A 17,769-nucleotide genomic window follows, 5' to 3' on the forward strand; every position below is an offset into this window, starting at 1 on the left:
ACCAAACAGGAAGCCCGTGTCGTCTGACTGCTGTTGTTGACACTGAGCACTCAGAAAGTGGAGCACAGTTGAGAAGGCTTTATATTTTGTGTTTCTGTTGTTAACAACAACTTGAGCGAATTACTCAGTGGTGTAGTTTTGTCATATTTGCCTTAAATGGCCGTATTGTTGTTTCCTTTACATTTATTTTCTCCGATGACGCAGCAGACTTTGAGAGGGAGCTAGCTTAAGAAGCTAACGTATAATGGAGCTGAACATGAAGCCATGTGAAGACTACTGAAACTCAGCTCTTAGAAATAATCAGTAAGCGTTTATTTTATCGCTGCTTGCTGTTTGCAACTACTTTGGATCACACTCACAACAAGGTACATCATGTATAAGGTGGCAATGTTGATGTCGCGATACGAGTCCGACACCTAAATAGCTTCAGCTAGCTTCTTGGGCTAAAGCAGTCTGAAACATGTCCCTGCACAACTGATTTAAAGTTTGTTCTTCGCCTTCTTGTAGATGGCAATGGAGCTGGATGTGTTCGTGGGTAACACCACTATCATGGATGAGGAGGTGTACCAGCTCTGGTTAGATGGATACACAGGTAATACTAAGATCATTCATTCAATGAGTCTCTGGTCATGTGGGCAGTGACGTTTCTCAGAGTCCAGGGTCTTTTCTTGTCTTTCTGGTTTTAATTTTATTTTTTCTATTGACTTTTTCCATTTTGAAAATATATAATTTAACCCTTATTTTACCAGGGATATAACCGTTGAGATGCATGATCCCTTTTACATGGCAGTCATGGCCAAGACAGCAGCATGGAAGGTTTCACACAAAGAGCGAGACAGAACAATAAATAAAATAGCAGATCATGTAGTGTGGCCTTAAAGATAAAGTTATACCAATGCTCCATTGTGGGTCTGATGTGTGCATGTGTGATAAGAAACATGATTCACTGCACCATTTCTCCATCCAGTGGTCAAGATGAATAGCTGTACTTCTCTCTGCATGTCATCTGAAATAACCTGTTAAGGACTCTGACAGTTTCTGCACACACGGTACAGAATCTTAATCAGCTGATCAATGGATTTATAAATCATCAATGATACACATTGAAGCATCGTTGCAGTGAAAGCATATGTAAAGGCTGTTTAATAATGTATCACAGCTTTGTAGCCTGATTTGTTACAAAGTTACTATCTTTGTTCAGGAGTTGTTATTACATGTAGCTTGTTTAAAGTATTAAATGTCAACAAAATGGAAACTGCTAATGCCCCTGTGTGACTGCTTTGGGTAACAAATAACTGGATCATACAGAGCTGCAAACATAGCGCTGCATCAACATTGACTTTTTGTTTTAGATTGTGCAAAGCAGCAATTTGCTCAGGTTTGCCACAGATGAACAGCAGATCCCTTTTTTTTTGTAAAGAGTGTTACAGAGTGTTACCTCTGAGGTATTTTTAAAATCAGGTTTTTTAACCGAAACTTGCCTGTCCATTCATCCAACAGTGAATGATGCTGTGAAGGTACGCATGGAAGGAGGTGTGATGGAGGAGTGTGAGGCCAGTGCAGAAGTTTTGCTGAGTGACACAATGGACCAGTACAGGACCTTCCAGATGTGTGAGCGTCTGCTACACTGTCCAACAAAACTGGCCAATCAGCTGCTCTTCCAGATCACTCCTCATCGACAAGCTATCCTCATAGAGAGGTGAAATATTCTTGCCGTGTCTGAAGTGACTGATTTAAGGATTTGTCTTCTTTGAACAGATAATTCTTTCAAGATGTTTCCAAAAAGGTTCAATCAAAATAAAACTATTGATAGTAAATCAGAAGATATGCTCAACACATCTTTTCTGTGTCAAGATATTACGCTTTTGATGATGGATTTGTCCGTGAAGTCCTGGGAAAGAAACTCTCCAAAGGAACCAAGAAGGACTTGGACGATATCAGTGCAAAGACAAGTGTGACGCTGAAAAGCTGCAGACGACAGGTTTGTGAATTCTACCTCTAGTTCACCTGTTCATAGAGGCTTTTAGTTTTATAATCAGTAGTCACAATCTGAAGAGAAATTTGTTTTTTTAAATGTTTTTTTGTGTATCGCATACTTTGATGTCTTATTTGTACTTACCATAGCTCTTTTAGTTTTTGATGTTATAGTTTTGTTTCACTTTTTAAATCATTTTAAATTGCTCTATGTAAAAGTGATAGGTTCAAATTATTCTTGCTTTGTTTTTTTAACCAGACTTTTTGTGGCTCTTCCACTGACTGAAGTCTCTTCATTGATTTCCTGATTTGTCTAATATTTCTGCTGTAGTCGATACACTGTATTACTTAGTAGGTTTGCATATTTAGGTTAAACATCAGTCACTTTGTTGTAAATGTGTAAAATCGTTTCAACCTTTTAACTGTTTGTTTCAGTTTGACAACTTCAAACGTGTTTTCAAAGTAGTGGAAGAGCTGAAGGGTCCCCTGGTGGAGAACATACGACAACATTTTCTTCTCTCTGACAAGCTTGCAAGGTATTCAGTCAGAGGAACACCAGGAGCACAGTCTTTCATGTCTGTTTTATTTTCCAAAGTATTCTCATCACTTTAATTTTTGGGGATGAAGTTTAATGTGATGACTGGACCAGTTTCTGTTTTTCTGCATATATTAACTGAACAGCACATAAACAAGTGGATGTTAGGATATCAAAAACCAACTGAGTTCTTTTGAACCTGTTTTATTTTTAGTTAATGCTAATAATACCTCTTTGTCCTGTTTCAGGGATTATGCAGCCATCGTTTTCTTCACCAACAATCGCTTTGAGACAGGGAAAAGAAAGCTACAGTATCTAACTTTCCAGGACTTTGCTTTCTGTGCCGGGCAGCTTATCAACAACTGGACTGTGGGGGCGGTTGGTGAGCTGCTCTAAGTATTTATTTTGGCTGTTCACTACTGTTTTTCAAGGCTCGGGTACAACATCTGAAATTATTTATGCAACAGATATATCAGTCGTCTGGAACCATCTTTATTTGTCTTTCTTTGAGGCTTGTGGAGCAATTAAAAAAATCCAAAAACAGCAGATATATTTTGAAAGGAAACTGTACAACAAAATCTACAAAGGTTTTTTTTTTTTTAGGAAATTCTTACACAAGAACAAAAAGCGCGGGGTGTGGGACAATGGTTATGTATGAGAAACATTCAAAACAGTGCCCCCTTCAGTGAAGCTGTATGACCACCAGAGGTCCTTCAGGTTTTGCTGATCCACATCAGATCGCAGCAGAAGTTGTATGTTCCTAATAATTAAAGTAAAACTGTTTGTAGTTCAGACCATCTGATGGATGATAGTGGAGTAACTGTTGAGAAAGAATGAGTAAAAGTAAAGGTAAAAAGTAATAAAATTGTTTGTAATTGATGTGAATGTCCCTGACTTGTGTTTCATTGAAGATAACATGGTGGAGGACATGGACGTGGACCTTGATAAAGAGTTTTTACAGGAGCTGAAAGAACTGAAGATTTTAATTGCAGACAAAGATCTGCTGGATCAACACAAAAGGTAACAGGAACGCCTGATCATTTCTGCTGACGACTGAGAAACACAATGGTTTAATGAAGACACTCTCCGCTCTGTCTAACAGATATTTGCCCATTTTTCTTTCTTTCTTATCAATCCAGTTTGGTCTGCACAGCTCTCAGAGGAAAGACTAAAGTTTACAACGAGATGGAGGCTAATTTTAAGGTAAGAAAAGCACAACCCAACTATATGGTAAAGGTATTTCACTGGAAGGAAGGTTCTTTGGCTTTAACTATTTTTTGTTTCTGGTAGAATCTTTCCAGAGGTCTTGTCAACATCGCTGCAAAGCTTACCAACACCAAAGATGTCAGAGATTTCTTCATTGATCTTGTGGAAAAGGTGTGTACTTTTTAATTTAATGTATTAAAAAAAAGAAAACAAACCTGCCTTTAAGTTAGTGTGTGATGTAACAGCCCCTCCCCTTTTCTCCCCCAGTTTATTGAGCCTTGTCGTTCAGACCGATGGACAGCTGCGGACATGAGACTCTACCTTACTCACTACACCAACTCTGCTCACATACTCGACACATTCAAGTGAGTCAATGTGCTTTTATTATGTGCTGTGAAACTTGCAAATCAGTATATGGCTCCAACCCTGTCAGTGGTTTCAATTAAAAGCAGGGCAGACTGAGCTAAAAATAGCCCTGAGTTTATAGAGAGCAATAATTAAATAATGATGCACACTTTAGCAGTCATAAAACAGAGCTCAGGCATGAGGCTGTAAGTCAAAATCCTCCTTAATGTCGGCGTCCCTGTTCTGCCAGTGGGTGTCACCCTATCTCAGCCCTGTTTTCTCAAACTGTAGTTACCTTGTTTCTCATGCAAACACTCTGGAATGTCGTTAAGGGTTTACACAGCCCTGCACCACCACACGCTTAACAAAGAGATATTCATGAAAGGAAACATAGACCCCCCCTCATTACTCTGAGTGGACAAAGATTGCCTCATTTACTCTTTTCACTAAGATTTCACAATTACAGTTTGTCATGAGACTTAGCACTTTCATGCTCCGTTTACTTACACTCTGCTCTCTTTCTCTCTGTGTTTTTTACCCCTCAGACATCAGGTCGTGTGGGACAGATACATGGGAGTCGTCAAAAGCTGTATCTTCAAAATGTATCATGACTGAAACGTTTTCCTCCATGGCTCACTCCTCTTTTCTTCTGCTCTTCCCTGACACCCCCACCCCCCGCACAGTCCTTATCCTAGCCCTTGGGTTTGTGCTTTCCCTGATTTGTTTCGTTAGTAATAATTCTGCTTTTTTTTTAAATCACCATTTTTGTTTTTAGCATCCCTGTCTGCACCTCTCGTGTACTACAATGTCTGTATATTTGGCTTGTAAATAAAGTTCACATATTTACATCAAAGTGTCATTTTGTTTTATGTTCTGATGTAAAATCTGTTCTCAGTTTAAGTAACTGTTTAATCTTTCTGCTATCTGGAATAGATTTTATCTTTCACCCTTTCCAAGGTCAGAATTTACGGATCTTTTTACAGATTTTTTTTAGTGTTGGACCCAGATTAGAGATACTGACAGAGAAGCTATTAATCAGGCAGCGAAAGTAAAGTGTGTCACAAAACTGCCTAAGCCTCCAGCTCTTCGTATGTTTTACTGTTTTATTTAAAATCTGAGCAGCGAATTAAATATGTCACGGATGGAGAGTGTCTGTGTGTGGTCATGAGAATAGGACACCAACCAGGGGACACAGTTGGTCCTGCTAGGGGGGTTTCAGTGTGATTTTTTTAACAACATCCCCCGTAATGACAGCTGCCATCCCTGCTACCACCCAGAGAGACAGGACAGATAAACAATCTGGGACCAAAAAAATGTTTTTAAACACAAAACACTGGAGCTTAAAGCACCGGAGAAGAGTACAGTTAGCACTCCTGTACTGCTAAAAGTCGCATGATTTCCAGCCTGAGGAGTATATTTCTGTGCAGTAGTGACATTTATGTGAAAACGGTAATTGTTCAAGTTTTGAATGTAGCCTTCAGTTTTTTTACTGCTGATTTTTGAAAGGCTTTTATTTTGAAGGGATACAGAAGGGTGACCTGAAAGTCTAATTTTTTGTTGAGTCAGACTTAAACTAATAAAGAGTTGCGTGCGTTAAGCAACATCTTAACCCATTTGCAACATAACAGACTCCAAGTTTTGCAAGAGTAAATGCTGCGGGAAATGATTCCACGAGGAGTAATGGATTAGTCACATCCAAACAGAGGGCAACAGAGATGGCACGTAGGTCAAGAATTACCAAAGTGGTTGATTTTTTTGTATTTCATCTCAGAGAGTGCGACCGCTCTATTCTGCAAAATAAGCTGACACATTTTCCAAATGCGTCTCCACACCCTCTCCCTCTGTCTCCCTCGCTCTGTCTTTGACTCTCTAAATTTTGTCCACATTCCATTAACTTCTCTCCCGGGCTATAAATATCCTGCATGTCAGATTGGACCAGAGAGAGGGCTTTAGTCGCTTTATGGAACTTCATGGGGGGAAAAAGGGAAAACATGGGGGAGGTAAGTATAGATGGATAGGCGCTATAAATATCCTGCATGTCAGATTGGAGAAGAGTGGCTTTGGCTGTTTTATGGAAAAAAAAGAGGGGAGGTAAGTATAGATACATGGGGGGTAAATGGGAAAAGGGAGGGAGGAAAGGGTGGGAGAGCTTGGGGCTTTTGCGGGGGTTCAGTTTAAATGAAACCAGGTGTGTTGTGGGACTTGTAAGAGGGGGCATTTTGTAAGAAGATGGGGGGGCAAAGTGTGTGAATCTGTGAGTTGTTGCGCCTACGATTTGGACAGATTTGGAATTTTGGTATTTGGCCCACAGACCAGGAATTTGCATCCTGGGGGGTCAGGGAAAGGGGGTTTGGAAAGTGGAGGATGGCAGTGCAGGGGGCCAGAGGGGAGACGGTGGGGGGGGAGAATGGGCTGTCCCTCTCTCCTCCCTCTCTGGTCTCTTGCCTTCTCTCTCTCTCTCTCCCTTCCTTTTTTTGCATGTGTTCAGCTGCTCCAGCTGTCGGTCTCCCCACTCACTCTCTCAGGGTCACACTCGCAGGAGTTCAAGGGACCACTTCTGTACGGGACGAGCACCGCCGACAGCAGGACACATTGGACGGAGGGAGGCAGACGCAGACGACTCATCCGCAAAGACTCACCCGTGAGTGTTTCTCTAACATCTGACATCCATGTTGGAAGAGATTTGTGTCAAACTGTAAACTTCTGGATCACTTACCCTGTTTGTGAGCGTGTTTTTGAAGAAGTAACAGAGGTGAGCTGTACCTCTTACCCAACTTTCTAGTACAGGCCATACACGTCACAGCTGCACCACTGCTCTGCTCTCTCAGCTGCACTCGGCTCCTCACAGGAGCCAAGATAATGTGGCCCACAGTCTGTGCAGTTTGCGTCTTGGCTCTGTGTTCCAGGCTGTAATAGGGGGGTAGACAGGAAGAGAAGCGGTGAGTCACAGGGCATGTATTATCGTACAGTATATTGCAAAATTCTTCCACCTCATCCCACTTGTACAACTTTGAATGTCAGTGTCACGATCTCAGTTTGGTCACGAGTGGAGTGGAGTGGGTTGAGGGTCGAAATACAGCCGGCAGTTTAAGGTTTTATCCAAAGTAAGAGAGACAGGTGCCAGCAAATGATCAAATGCTCTAAAACTTTCAATCCAGGGTTTGTTAATCTTCAGTAGTTTACAGGTTATGACGAGTCGGTCCAGTTTTCCACTATCTGACCTGATCAAAAACTTTGTAAGAAAGCAACAGTTTCTCCCATTGTCTTTGATTCCATCTCTTAAACTCATGATAGAGATTAAGATGAAGAAGATAAGTGTCATTTTACCCCGTAGGCCAAAAAACAGCTGACATTTCGGTGATGACTCAATAATCATCTGATAGCATATGATGTTTTAGAGACATACACACACTAAGTTACTCTGGATGAACTTGTGTTCATGTAATCTGACAAGTTTTTTTTGTGCCGTGTCAACATGTTTTACACAAGATACACTCCTGTCAAGGTCAATGATGTCAAAGGAAAAAAATCCAGAGCCAGTAAAGGATGCTGCCTTCTGACAGCGTGCTTTATCACTGTTTAGACACTGTGCTCCTAATAGCTAACATGTGACAGCTCCAGCGTCACTGTAATGAGTCAGGTGGGATCATAAAGGCAACAGGAAGGAGCCGTGTTCCCTGAGAGCAGCATATCATCATCTCGTGCCCCGCTAGACACTACAGCCATTACAGACTTTTTACAAAGAGAGGCAGAGCAGAGTCACTGCAGAGGGAAGAGAGCGGCTTAGGAGAGGCTTAACCGTGTGTGAATCTCTGCTGCAGGCCGCTACCTCTCTAAATATGATGTATGGAGTTTCTCAGAGCAGGGTCGAGGTTGTGTGTGTTTCTGTGTGTGCTGTTGACCCATTGGATGTGGATTTGCAGGTTCACTGCCACAGCTGTAACAAAGCACAGCTGGAGAGCACAGGGCCACCGTGGGCTCAGGCTGCTCCACGCGTAACTGAGCAGAACTACACAAAGCACACTTGGTATATACTGTAACACATGACCATCCACACGCACACACGTGTCTGAGTTCATGTGTGTGTGGTCCAACTATGTGTCAACATGTGGTCACTTTTTTGTAAAAGCCACCTGATATTGTGCTTATTAAATCTGTGAATTTAGAAATAGGTCAGTCTGCTGTTACTGATAACAGCCCGGGACTCAAATAGTATTTAAATTAGAGAATAAAAAGTATAAACAACTTATTGTCAAAGATTATTAGATTTATAGATTATTTTTTACTTTTTATAAATTTTATTGCAAGTGTCAAAGCAGTTAAAAATATCTCTCCAGAACCAAAAGAGTTGTCCATATTTTTACATGTTCTTATAAGAATGGTTCACATTTAAAGTTATTACAGGTCTAAATATTTATCAAGATTAAACCAACAAACCCAGATTATATAATCTGAAATTGAATCACTGATGAAAACAGTTGTAGGGTGGATGGATGTTGCGTTACAGTAAACAGTGGCCGCCTAAACTCAGACGATTGATTCCTGCTCCCATGGCCACATTCTCGGACATCCTCCTACACAAAGGAGAGATGAGGGGTTAGGGGGAGCTGTGGCTGGAGGTTTGGCACCAGTTACCCTCTTATGTGATCCATGGGGGGTTTCCCAGAACCTGATACTCTGGGAAACCACTGGTGTGGCAGGGCATCCCAGCTGGAAACTGGCGCCCACATCCTCGCCACGGGCATTCCAGAGGTCCACTGCCTCTTGATCTCCAGCAGTGCCAGGCCAACACCCATGCATCCCCACTGCCCACACTCAGTAGCCAGCGAGTGACTGGACCCTGGACTGATGGTCAGTTTGTTTTTGGGTGGTTTGGGTCACATTCTTGCTGGTTGCAAGTGTCCACTGGGCCAGCGCAGAGGGGTCACGTACTGTGGCTGTCTGGTCGCACTATGGTATGCATTACTGTCTAAAGGGTGAGGGCATGTTTTGCTTCTTCTCACCACACAGAGGTCATGAGTGGCATGTGATGTCATCCGTTCACTATTTGAGGGTGTCCACGTCACCCTGCGGCCTTCTGTTTGTCTCAGTGAGAAATACAACAATAAGCAATGCCTGCAAATGTGGCCCCTGGCGTTTACATCTGAGCGTGTTTCGAGGCACGTAGACACGCAGTGATTATAACTTTCCTCCCATGTACTTTCACTGGAGCTTACAACTTTGCAAACAAAACTTGCTTAGATTTTCTTTTATTTCCTCAAATTACCTGTTTTTCTTATATGTATTTTCAGTCTTCAGGAGCTGGAATAGGTGATCTTCTATTTTTAGTCTCGGCTTAAACACTTACAGCCACTCTCCAGGAACATTAACTGAAGGCTGGTTGTGTCTCTACTGGGAAAAAAGCCCAGTTCATCTGAGTACTCAGCAAACATAATACACTATAAACCCAAACTCTGAACCACACAACACAGTGTAGAGCATTGAAGAAAAGACTAGCACTGGAAATGTACTTGGGTACATCACCGACCCACTGAAATCTGAAGAAAAGATTCTCATGGTTCAGACTCAAAGCTATGAAAGATTATGTAAAGAGGTTAAGCTTTGATTATCTGTTAATAGTCTGAGTAAGGGTGCTGTTTTCAGACCATCTGACGACAAAATTTAAAAAAAAAATCAAAATTAAAAGTAGCTTTTTGTATTTTTTGAGCACAGGATTAGATGCTAGATACCTGGAAAGAGGCCCCCTGTGAAACCTCACATTGATAACCCTCTTACTGCAGTGATACCTCACAGGGGAGCGTTTCAATGAAATATGTTAAGGTCAGCACTTAATTGGGTGTAGGAAGTTTCTGTTTTCCATTAAAACAAAAAGATGTCTTACATTGCAGAGAAAATCCCAGGCTTTGTGGAGGAAAAATGACTTTGTAAGAGGGGCAAATTAACTGGAAATTCACCTGAGAAGCTAAAGCAGCAGCTCACGAGATGCTGTTCCAAAGAAGTAAATTTTGCAAGTAACAGCCTGGATTTATGTGCTCCCACTGCTGCTGCTGCTCTGACACACAGTAAACCGAACCTCTGGAGGCAGCATTCAGTGAGATTCACTCATTCCTGTGAGTTGTAGTCTGCCAGTATGCAGACACAGAGGGCTTTCTGTGAGCAGCTAATACGAAAGTATTTCTGTGATGTTGACTTTGTTATTTTCAGCAGAAGGATGGAGCGCGTCACGGTGTTTATGTTTTTACCTGGCAGAGGGTCTCATTCCATTTATTCCTGCTGCAATGAAGGGGGGGACTGTGTGGTTAACAAACAGTGAATCAGCTCCAAGAAACTCACTGTTTGTGCTTGAACTGACTACTTAAAAATTGGCTCTCCCACTTGAAGTTGATTTACCCATTTCAGCTGTGGGGACATCTTACAGCACCCGTGTGTTTTTACACTGAACTAAGCCGTTTTTGGAGTTACTAATGTCGCCTTGTTCTCTCTTCTTGTCTTTTTTTCTCTCTCTGAAATACAGATCCCACTCCACGACTGCTCCAAACATCACAACGTCAGCTGTCTCGCTCATCTTTAAAACAGCTGCTACCTGTTTGGTAGCTGTGTGTGTGTATGTGTGTGTGTGTGTGTGCATGTTGTGTTCCTGTCCCCTCTCCACAGAGTTAGTCTATTAGTATGCAGGGTGTTTGTGTGTCAATCTTGTGCGTGTGCATATGTGTGTCTGTGCTCCTCCACAGCGCTATTTCACAGCCGCCCACAGAAAGTGACACCTACACGGTAAGGGTGGACAAATCTGTCTCCTTTCTTTTCCTTTGCATCTTTTCTTCCATATTTTGAATGACATCTTTTAGTTTTGGTTAGAAATGTTGGTCACAAACGCTCTCTCTTCTTCTTGCTTAATATTCCACAGCGGTTTTCCTTTTCCATCCTTTTAACGTAGTTAGTAGGGGGTAATTTTAGTTTTAATTCAGTGTTCTCTTGGCCTCACTTTTCTTTCCATGCTGCTCACAGAGCACTATATTTTCATCAGAATGATAATGACCGTTTTTCCAAACACTGGCCTTACACTCTTTGTTTTTGAAATGACATTTGGCGTAGGGATGGCAGTTTGAAATGTCACAAATCCTTTAACAGCCTCAGACTTCTTGTCTTTCTGGCCCAGTGCTTCTACATGAACAGAGGGGAAACCAGTTTTTTCATGTCCTGCTACTGAGGATTTATTATGTATTATGAATATATTATGCAACTACTTGGCTCAGAGGGGTTGTTCACATCTTTCTTTCCATCACTTTCTCACACTCTCTTTCTCTCTCTGCTGCTTGTTGCAGGAATGCACAGACGGGTATCACTGGGACCCTCAAACAGAGCACTGTAAAGGTAACGCATGCTTTAAAATTTATGTGTTTCACTCCAACACCTACTATCCCCTGTTACTTTTTACAGTTGGAGCCTGAAGGTTTATCTTTGCATGTTCCCATCAGATGTAAACGAGTGCGAGACCATCCAGGATGCCTGCAAAGGGGAAATGAAGTGCTTCAACCACTATGGTGGCTACCTGTGTCTTCCCCGCTCTGCATCAGTCATCCCGGCCCCCGAGCCCCCCATCACACCCACAGTGACCAACCCTTGCCCCCTGGGATACGAGCCACAGGGAGACAGCTGTGTGGGTGGGTGTCTGGTTTGTGGGTCTAACAGTTGGAGGTGGACAGGTGGCCACAGGGCGACTGATCATTCAGCAAGTTTGTGTACGTGTGTGTGATTGTGTGCGTTTATTATCGGTGGCCACAGACTGTGAGGGACAGGTGGCTGAAGCAGGTGTTGGGACTGGAGGCAGCATGTTGGTGCAATCTGTGTGGGTGTAAGTGAGGATGACTCAGCAGGGGGGCAGGGAGACAGTGTAGGAATTTTGAAGATCTCACACGAGTACAGCTGCTGTGTTTTAAGAGTCCGTCTTGCAGTGAGAAAGGTCCTCATGGTGGACGGAGAGGTGTTCATCTGCATGAGGCAGCCAACATGATTCAGTATGATGAAATGTTTTCAGCTGTTGAGGGCAAATGAGGCAAACTGAGCATCATTGTCTTCTCTCCAACATTCACATCTTATTTCCCCGTCATGCTGACAGTGGATTCTTACACGTGTCCTTATTTCACCCACAAACGCAGACATTGATGAGTGTGAGCGAGACGAACATGACTGCCAACCCAGTCAGCAGTGCATCAACTCACTGGGCGCCTTCACCTGCCAGTGTCCCGACGGCTACCGCAAAGTTGGCACAGAATGCATCGGTGAGATTGTTTAACTTAACCCTTTGCTTTTAAAGCCAGACAGGATCACTTAAGGTAACTCATAAAGAGAATTCTGCTTCATGGCCTGAGGTCAAAACTGACCTTAATAACCGGTAGGAATGTGAATACCCGTCCTCTGACTGGATTTCTCTCCCCCAGACATCGATGAGTGCAGGTACAGGTACTGCCAACATCGCTGCGTCAATGTGCCCGGTTCGTTCTCCTGTCAGTGTGAGCCTGGTTTCCAGCTGGCAGGAAATAACCGATCTTGCATCGGTGAGTGACGCTACTCTGCCCTTAATAATATGACCCTTCTGTTACCGCCTGCTAGTCTGCACTCTGAGCTGAATGCTCCCTTGAAGTTTAGTTCAAATAAAGATCTTTCTCAGCTCTGTCAAGCTGAAAAATTACAGCTTTCCATGATGTGGTTTAAAACCTGCTAAGACAGCTCTACTGCAAAGATTTCAGGAACTGAGGGATTGAAAAGCATAACATGAAAGACGTCCTCTGTTAGAGGATGTAGACAAAAGTTGTATAAAGACTTCTGTGCCTCCTGGAGGCACTGCACAGTGCCTGCTTGATTTTGGTAAGAAAGGAAGGAAAGTTCCAAGTTTATAAATAAAGAAAAAAAAACAGGAAGTGAGCTCACCAGGTCTCTGTAGCCAGCTTCTCATAAATGCTCCAGGCCTCAGGTTTAAGGGAAGATCAGCAGCTGCATTCAAATGTCCTGCTGTCAAAGGCAGACTGACAGAGTCCTGGAAGCACGAAAACAAACCCAACATTATCATTACTTATACTGTGAGTTCTGCTATACCCAAGTTGTTGCACAATTGTTAACTACTGTTTTTCAGGTAGAAATGACCTTAATTTAACCAACTTTTTTGTAATTAACATCATTTGGTTGCAAGAAGTTAGAAGTTTACCACCTTGTAATGATGGGATTTCTCCATTCAGTTTCCTTTGAGCAGTTTTTAAATTATTTTCACTCCCAAGCTCAGGAATTGAATTAATTCTGTCTCCCTCTTATCAGATGTGAATGAATGTGATATGGGCGCTCCCTGCTCTCAGAGGTGCTACAACACATATGGCACCTTCCTGTGTCGCTGCGATCAGGGTTATGAGCTGGGACCTGATGGCTTTGCATGTAACGGTAAGAAACCAACTCTTTAATATAACTTAATGTAGACTTACTTCTCAGAGACTATGAGGCTAGTCATCGCTGTTTCTCTGTCACAGATATTGATGAGTGCAGCTACTCCAGCTACCTGTGCCAGTATCAGTGTGTCAATGAGCCTGGGAAGTTCTCCTGTGTGTGCCCTGAAGGATACCAGCTGCTCGGCACCAGACTCTGCCAGGGTTAGCACATCCGCCTCCATTTCCTCCCAAACCTAACACCTACCTCTATGTGCTCTCACAGTCACAAATGCTGCTCTGAGTCAACCCTCAGTTGCTCTATTCTGGTCCCATTGTGGCCTGATTGGAACATGATGAGCTGTTTCTCTTCTGCAGATATAAATGAATGTGAAACTGGTGAGCATCAGTGCACTGACACACAGACCTGTGTGAATATTCATGGACGATACCAGTGTGTGGACACAAACCGCTGCCAGGATCCTTATGTACAAGTGTCTCAGAAGTGAGTGACACCTCATGAAACACACACTCTCACACACCTTTTCCCAATTACCCAAGAATATGGCATCAGCTCAGAAAATAATCAGCCCCTGTGTTTATTATGGCTCAAACTGCAAGAGTGCTACGATTACTTTTTCCAAACACAGCTCCAACTTTTCATGTGAGCACGCTCCAGTGCAATAAGAAAACTATCACAGTTGTGAACAAGTGTTGGATTGGTAACAGGTGTGGGTGATTATAAACAATTCCCACCTGATTTGGTGATATAAAATGTGTTTCAGAAAAACATGAGGGGGAAAAAAATGCTACTGTTCAGTACTTTCTTTGCTTTTAGGAGAACCGTCCTCTCTGTTTTCTTACTCCCTCTGCTGGGTGATTTATGAACTACTCTTCATGTTTGTCTTCTGCTCTACAAGTGGATTCTTACTCTGCTTTTTGCTCTCCTCCGTCCAGCCGCTGTGTGTGTCCTGCCAACAAGCCTGCCTGTCGAGACCTTCCTTTCTCCATTGTTCACCGCTACATGAGCATTACCTCGGAGCGCTCTGTTCCCTCCGATATCTTCCAGATTCAGGCCACCAGTGTATCTCCAGGGGCGTACAACACTTTCCGTATCCGCTCGGGTGACGATAACGGAGACTTCTACATCAGAGTAAGAAATAAAAAAAGTTACTGATGAGTTTTTTTGTAGTGCTGTAAACATACCTTGTATGTCTCTTGATTTTAAAGGGCTGTAGTGGTGTAAAATAGATACTCTAGAAAAGCACTAACTTTCCAGTTGCATAGGTCGTTGTTTGTAAAAGATGTCACTCATCAATATCAATGACCTGTACAGATAAATTCTGATATTTTGGCTAACCACACAGAGAATTTGTCCCCTGGTGTCTAAATTTGTCAGGTCAGAACAAAGATCAGAGCTGATTGGTATCAAAAGAGAGCTTTACTTCCATAAGATGCTGTGGATGCTGTTGACTTGAACAACCAAATGTACAGACTTTGTAAACCAGCGGGTTTCACAAAGAACCTGTTCAATATGTTAACTAAAACAAATTTCACTACCATCAAAAGCTCTGTCCACTGAAAATTATCATTTTGCCTCTTATTAGTCCTTGTTTACAGCCCAACTGAGCAACAAATGAATGGATTGTACCCATTTTAAAGCTCATAGGATATACCATCTTTACATATTTTATGGTGAAAAATATCATGATAACCTGTATTTTGTGCTTTTTAAGACCTCTCCTTCATTACTCTCTCACCAAAAGTACATCAGCCCTCAAATCTGAGCCTAACTTCTTTTTCAGCATTATGGATTAATGTTTAAATGCAACCAGGTGGCTGACATACTGTGAAAAAGTCCTGACCAAGGTTATAATAGTTAACTAAAACAAAACTAAAAACGAAAACTAAAACTTAAAATACATTGCAGTTACCTCAAACTAATAAAAACTAGAAAAGAAAACAAAAACGATAAGTAAACTAAAACTGTATCTTGTGTTCACAAAACTAACTGAAACTAACTAAAATTACAGACAAAATGTCCTTAGTTATAGTTTTTGACAATATTAATAGCCTTTAGGATTCAAATTAATCCGATGCATTTTCCCAACCAATTTTAAGACAGTTTTCAGCAGTTGTCAGCGCCGTACGGCACCATCATAGCGACGTACTGGGACGAGCTTGTTTACTGCACTGACTGGCTGTGCGCTGTGCTGCCACGAAACGTAGTTGGAGCAATGAATCAGAGTATCTGTAATAGTTTAATTTCATGTGAGTCTGACTTTAATTGTCTTGGAGTTAACATTATTTTTATATAATTTATGTTTATATTTTTTATATATAGTTTATATTATTTTCTTGTGTTTAAGGCAGCAGTCAACATTTCGGTATCAGCATTGACTGAGCAGTGAGCACTATGTTGGACTGGAAAATAAACAGTATTACAAAATATTTACTCTGACTTTTTTGAATCCTGCATCTGGTTAATAAGGTATGAAAAACTAAAACTAAACTGAAACTAAACTAAAACTAAGCCTTGTTGCAAAAATCAAAACTAAATAAAAACTAGAATGCCTGCTCTAAAACTAATTAAAACTAAACTATAATGGAAAAAAAATGTCAAAACTAACTAAAACTAAACTATAATGACAAATCCAAAACTATTATAACCTTGGTCCTGACTCAGTCTGAGAATCCATCAGCATTTGCCTTGTAAATGTCAGAGCTGATTTAAAACAGTAGATGGCGCGCTGAGCCACTGAAAAGCATCAGATGCCTTCTATTATAAAATCTGGTGACAAATAACGTAATTATCACCTGCATCAATGTGTTTCCTAGTGCAGTCATTGTTTAGATTTTAGTAGTGCTAAAAACAGTATCCACATTAGAACATTCCTCTTTTTGTCCTTTTGAATTGACCAGTGGCAGCTTTGTCACTCTTATTAAGCTAACATACACTGGATAAAAACAGGTTGAGGAGCATAATCCAAACAAAATGATACCTTGAATATGCAGGGCCTTTAGAAACATCATAGAGCTTCAGCAGAAACATGCTCACCTGTTTCTCTTTTTTCTCTTCACTAGCAAATCAATAACATCAGTGCCATGCTGGTGCTGGCCCGTGCTGTGTCTGGACCCAGGGAGTACACGTTGGACTTGGAGATGGTGTCCGTTAACCCCTTGCTCAGCTACCAGGGCAGCTACCAGTCCAGCTCTGCCCTCAGACTCTCCATCTACGTGGGGCCATACACCTTTTAAAGAGGGAGAAGAGTGGAGAGACACACAGAGAAAGATGGAGAAGCAAAGGCTCAAAACAAGGAAAAGGAAGCTGTAAAACAAAATGCAAGTCCAACCAGTCACTGTGATGTTACACTTTAACTTGTGTTGCCAAAGAAATCCATGTCTCTACCACCCCACCTTATAATGCCAAAGAGTATGCACACAGTCAATGCACAGATGTTGTAGCACAGATAAATAACAGCCTTAAAACAGTAAAGTCCAGTGTGTCCCCTTGTGTTTCATATGTTTTCTTATCTCACAGCTTCTTTCTGTGGTCAGTGTGTGTATCAAAATAGGTTTGTTTTCCTTCCCCTGAGTTTGACATGACATCCAGTTTTGTTGCATATTTTAACGTCTGCTTTCAGGTGGAGTGATTCAGGCTCAGCATCAATTCATTCATCTTGTTCTCACCTGTTGACATCTTTGTCTCTGGTTCAGTCTGTTTGTCACTGTATTCCTGGTTCCCTTCTGACAGACGAGAATAAGTAACCACTCAGATCAAACCTCACACTCCTCCTCCACTGCTCACACCTTTTTGTTGAAGCTTTTATAGGTTTGTCACATTGCTGATTGTGTGTTTTTTTTAAAGATTTAAATCCAAATAAAATCAATATACCTTTTACACTGTTTTTCTTTGAGGTTGATGCTTTATCCACTTTTTTTTGTAAAGCTGAAACATGAAGTCAGTATGTTGACATCAAACTGGACTTGTTTCACACTAACATGAGAAAATACATTTTAGACTGTAGGCCTGGATTTATAGAGTCCTCAGTTGTCTAACCAGCACGACTTTCATTCTGCATCGTTCCCCTCTCTCATTATGTAAGGAAAGGGGGTTTTAAAAGAAGTCGTGTCAGTGAGAGTCTACAGGGTAATTGGTGATTCGTTGGGTTCCAGTATCCCAGAACCGCCTCCCTCTTTCAGCACCCACACAGCCAGCACACCCATACTTAGCAAAATATATCTGTATCTTCAGCTCACAGCTACATTATCATTCCTGCCCTGCAGCGCTCTTCATCA

The 17,769-nt window shown here is 41.8% G+C and overlaps 2 protein-coding genes across 3 annotated transcripts; both read left to right on the plus strand.

Moving 5' to 3' along the window:
* Window positions 1-4,807, plus strand: fibpa (fibroblast growth factor (acidic) intracellular binding protein a). Of its 2 annotated transcripts, none has more exons than XM_074674616.1 (11): window positions 1-365; window positions 508-592; window positions 1,501-1,699; window positions 1,855-1,981; window positions 2,410-2,510; window positions 2,758-2,891; window positions 3,421-3,529; window positions 3,649-3,712; window positions 3,800-3,886; window positions 3,983-4,080; window positions 4,606-4,807. In XM_074674616.1, exons 2-11 carry the CDS (start codon window positions 508-510, stop codon window positions 4,673-4,675), a joined length of 1,074 nt encoding a protein of 357 aa, XP_074530717.1. In that variant the 5' UTR covers window positions 1-365; the 3' UTR covers window positions 4,676-4,807. The 2 variants fall into 2 exon arrangements, with proteins under 2 accessions (XP_074530717.1, XP_074530718.1); XM_074674617.1 differs by having other exon boundaries at window positions 1-303.
* Window positions 4,808-6,547: 1,740 nt separating this feature from the next.
* efemp2a (EGF containing fibulin extracellular matrix protein 2a) lies at window positions 6,548-17,337 on the plus strand. Its single transcript, XM_074674614.1, has 11 exons — window positions 6,548-6,701; window positions 10,575-10,831; window positions 11,383-11,431; window positions 11,536-11,721; window positions 12,217-12,339; window positions 12,499-12,615; window positions 13,370-13,489; window positions 13,576-13,695; window positions 13,849-13,975; window positions 14,428-14,623; window positions 16,555-17,337. Exons 2-11 carry the CDS (start codon window positions 10,730-10,732, stop codon window positions 16,726-16,728), a joined length of 1,314 nt encoding a protein of 437 aa, XP_074530715.1. The 5' UTR covers window positions 6,548-6,701; window positions 10,575-10,729; the 3' UTR covers window positions 16,729-17,337.
* The last annotated feature ends 432 nt before the right edge of the window (window positions 17,338-17,769 follow it).

This window comes from Halichoeres trimaculatus, unplaced genomic scaffold, assembly GCF_033239565.1.
Source record: "Halichoeres trimaculatus isolate MK-OKI-2021-1 unplaced genomic scaffold, fHalTri1.1 fHalTri1_scaffold_7, whole genome shotgun sequence".
Lineage (NCBI taxonomy): Eukaryota > Metazoa > Chordata > Actinopteri > Labriformes > Labridae > Halichoeres > Halichoeres trimaculatus.

Bases quoted from the DNA above. Each gene is read 5' to 3' on its own strand.
- efemp2a (XM_074674614.1), top strand. From the start codon at position 10,730: ATGCAGGGTGTTTGTGTGTCAATCTTGTGCGTGTGCATATGTGTGTCT. The intron at 12,616-13,369 runs GTGAGTGACGCT...CCCTCTTATCAG, and splicing joins AAATAACCGATCTTGCATCG to ATGTGAATGAATGTGATATG. The intron at 13,490-13,575 runs GTAAGAAACCAA...TCTCTGTCACAG, and splicing joins TGATGGCTTTGCATGTAACG to ATATTGATGAGTGCAGCTAC.
- fibpa (XM_074674616.1), top strand. From the start codon at position 508: ATGGCAATGGAGCTGGATGTGTTCGTGGGTAACACCACTATCATGGAT. The intron at 3,530-3,648 runs GTAACAGGAACG...TTATCAATCCAG, and splicing joins CTGCTGGATCAACACAAAAG to TTTGGTCTGCACAGCTCTCA. The intron at 3,713-3,799 runs GTAAGAAAAGCA...TGTTTCTGGTAG, and splicing joins AGATGGAGGCTAATTTTAAG to AATCTTTCCAGAGGTCTTGT.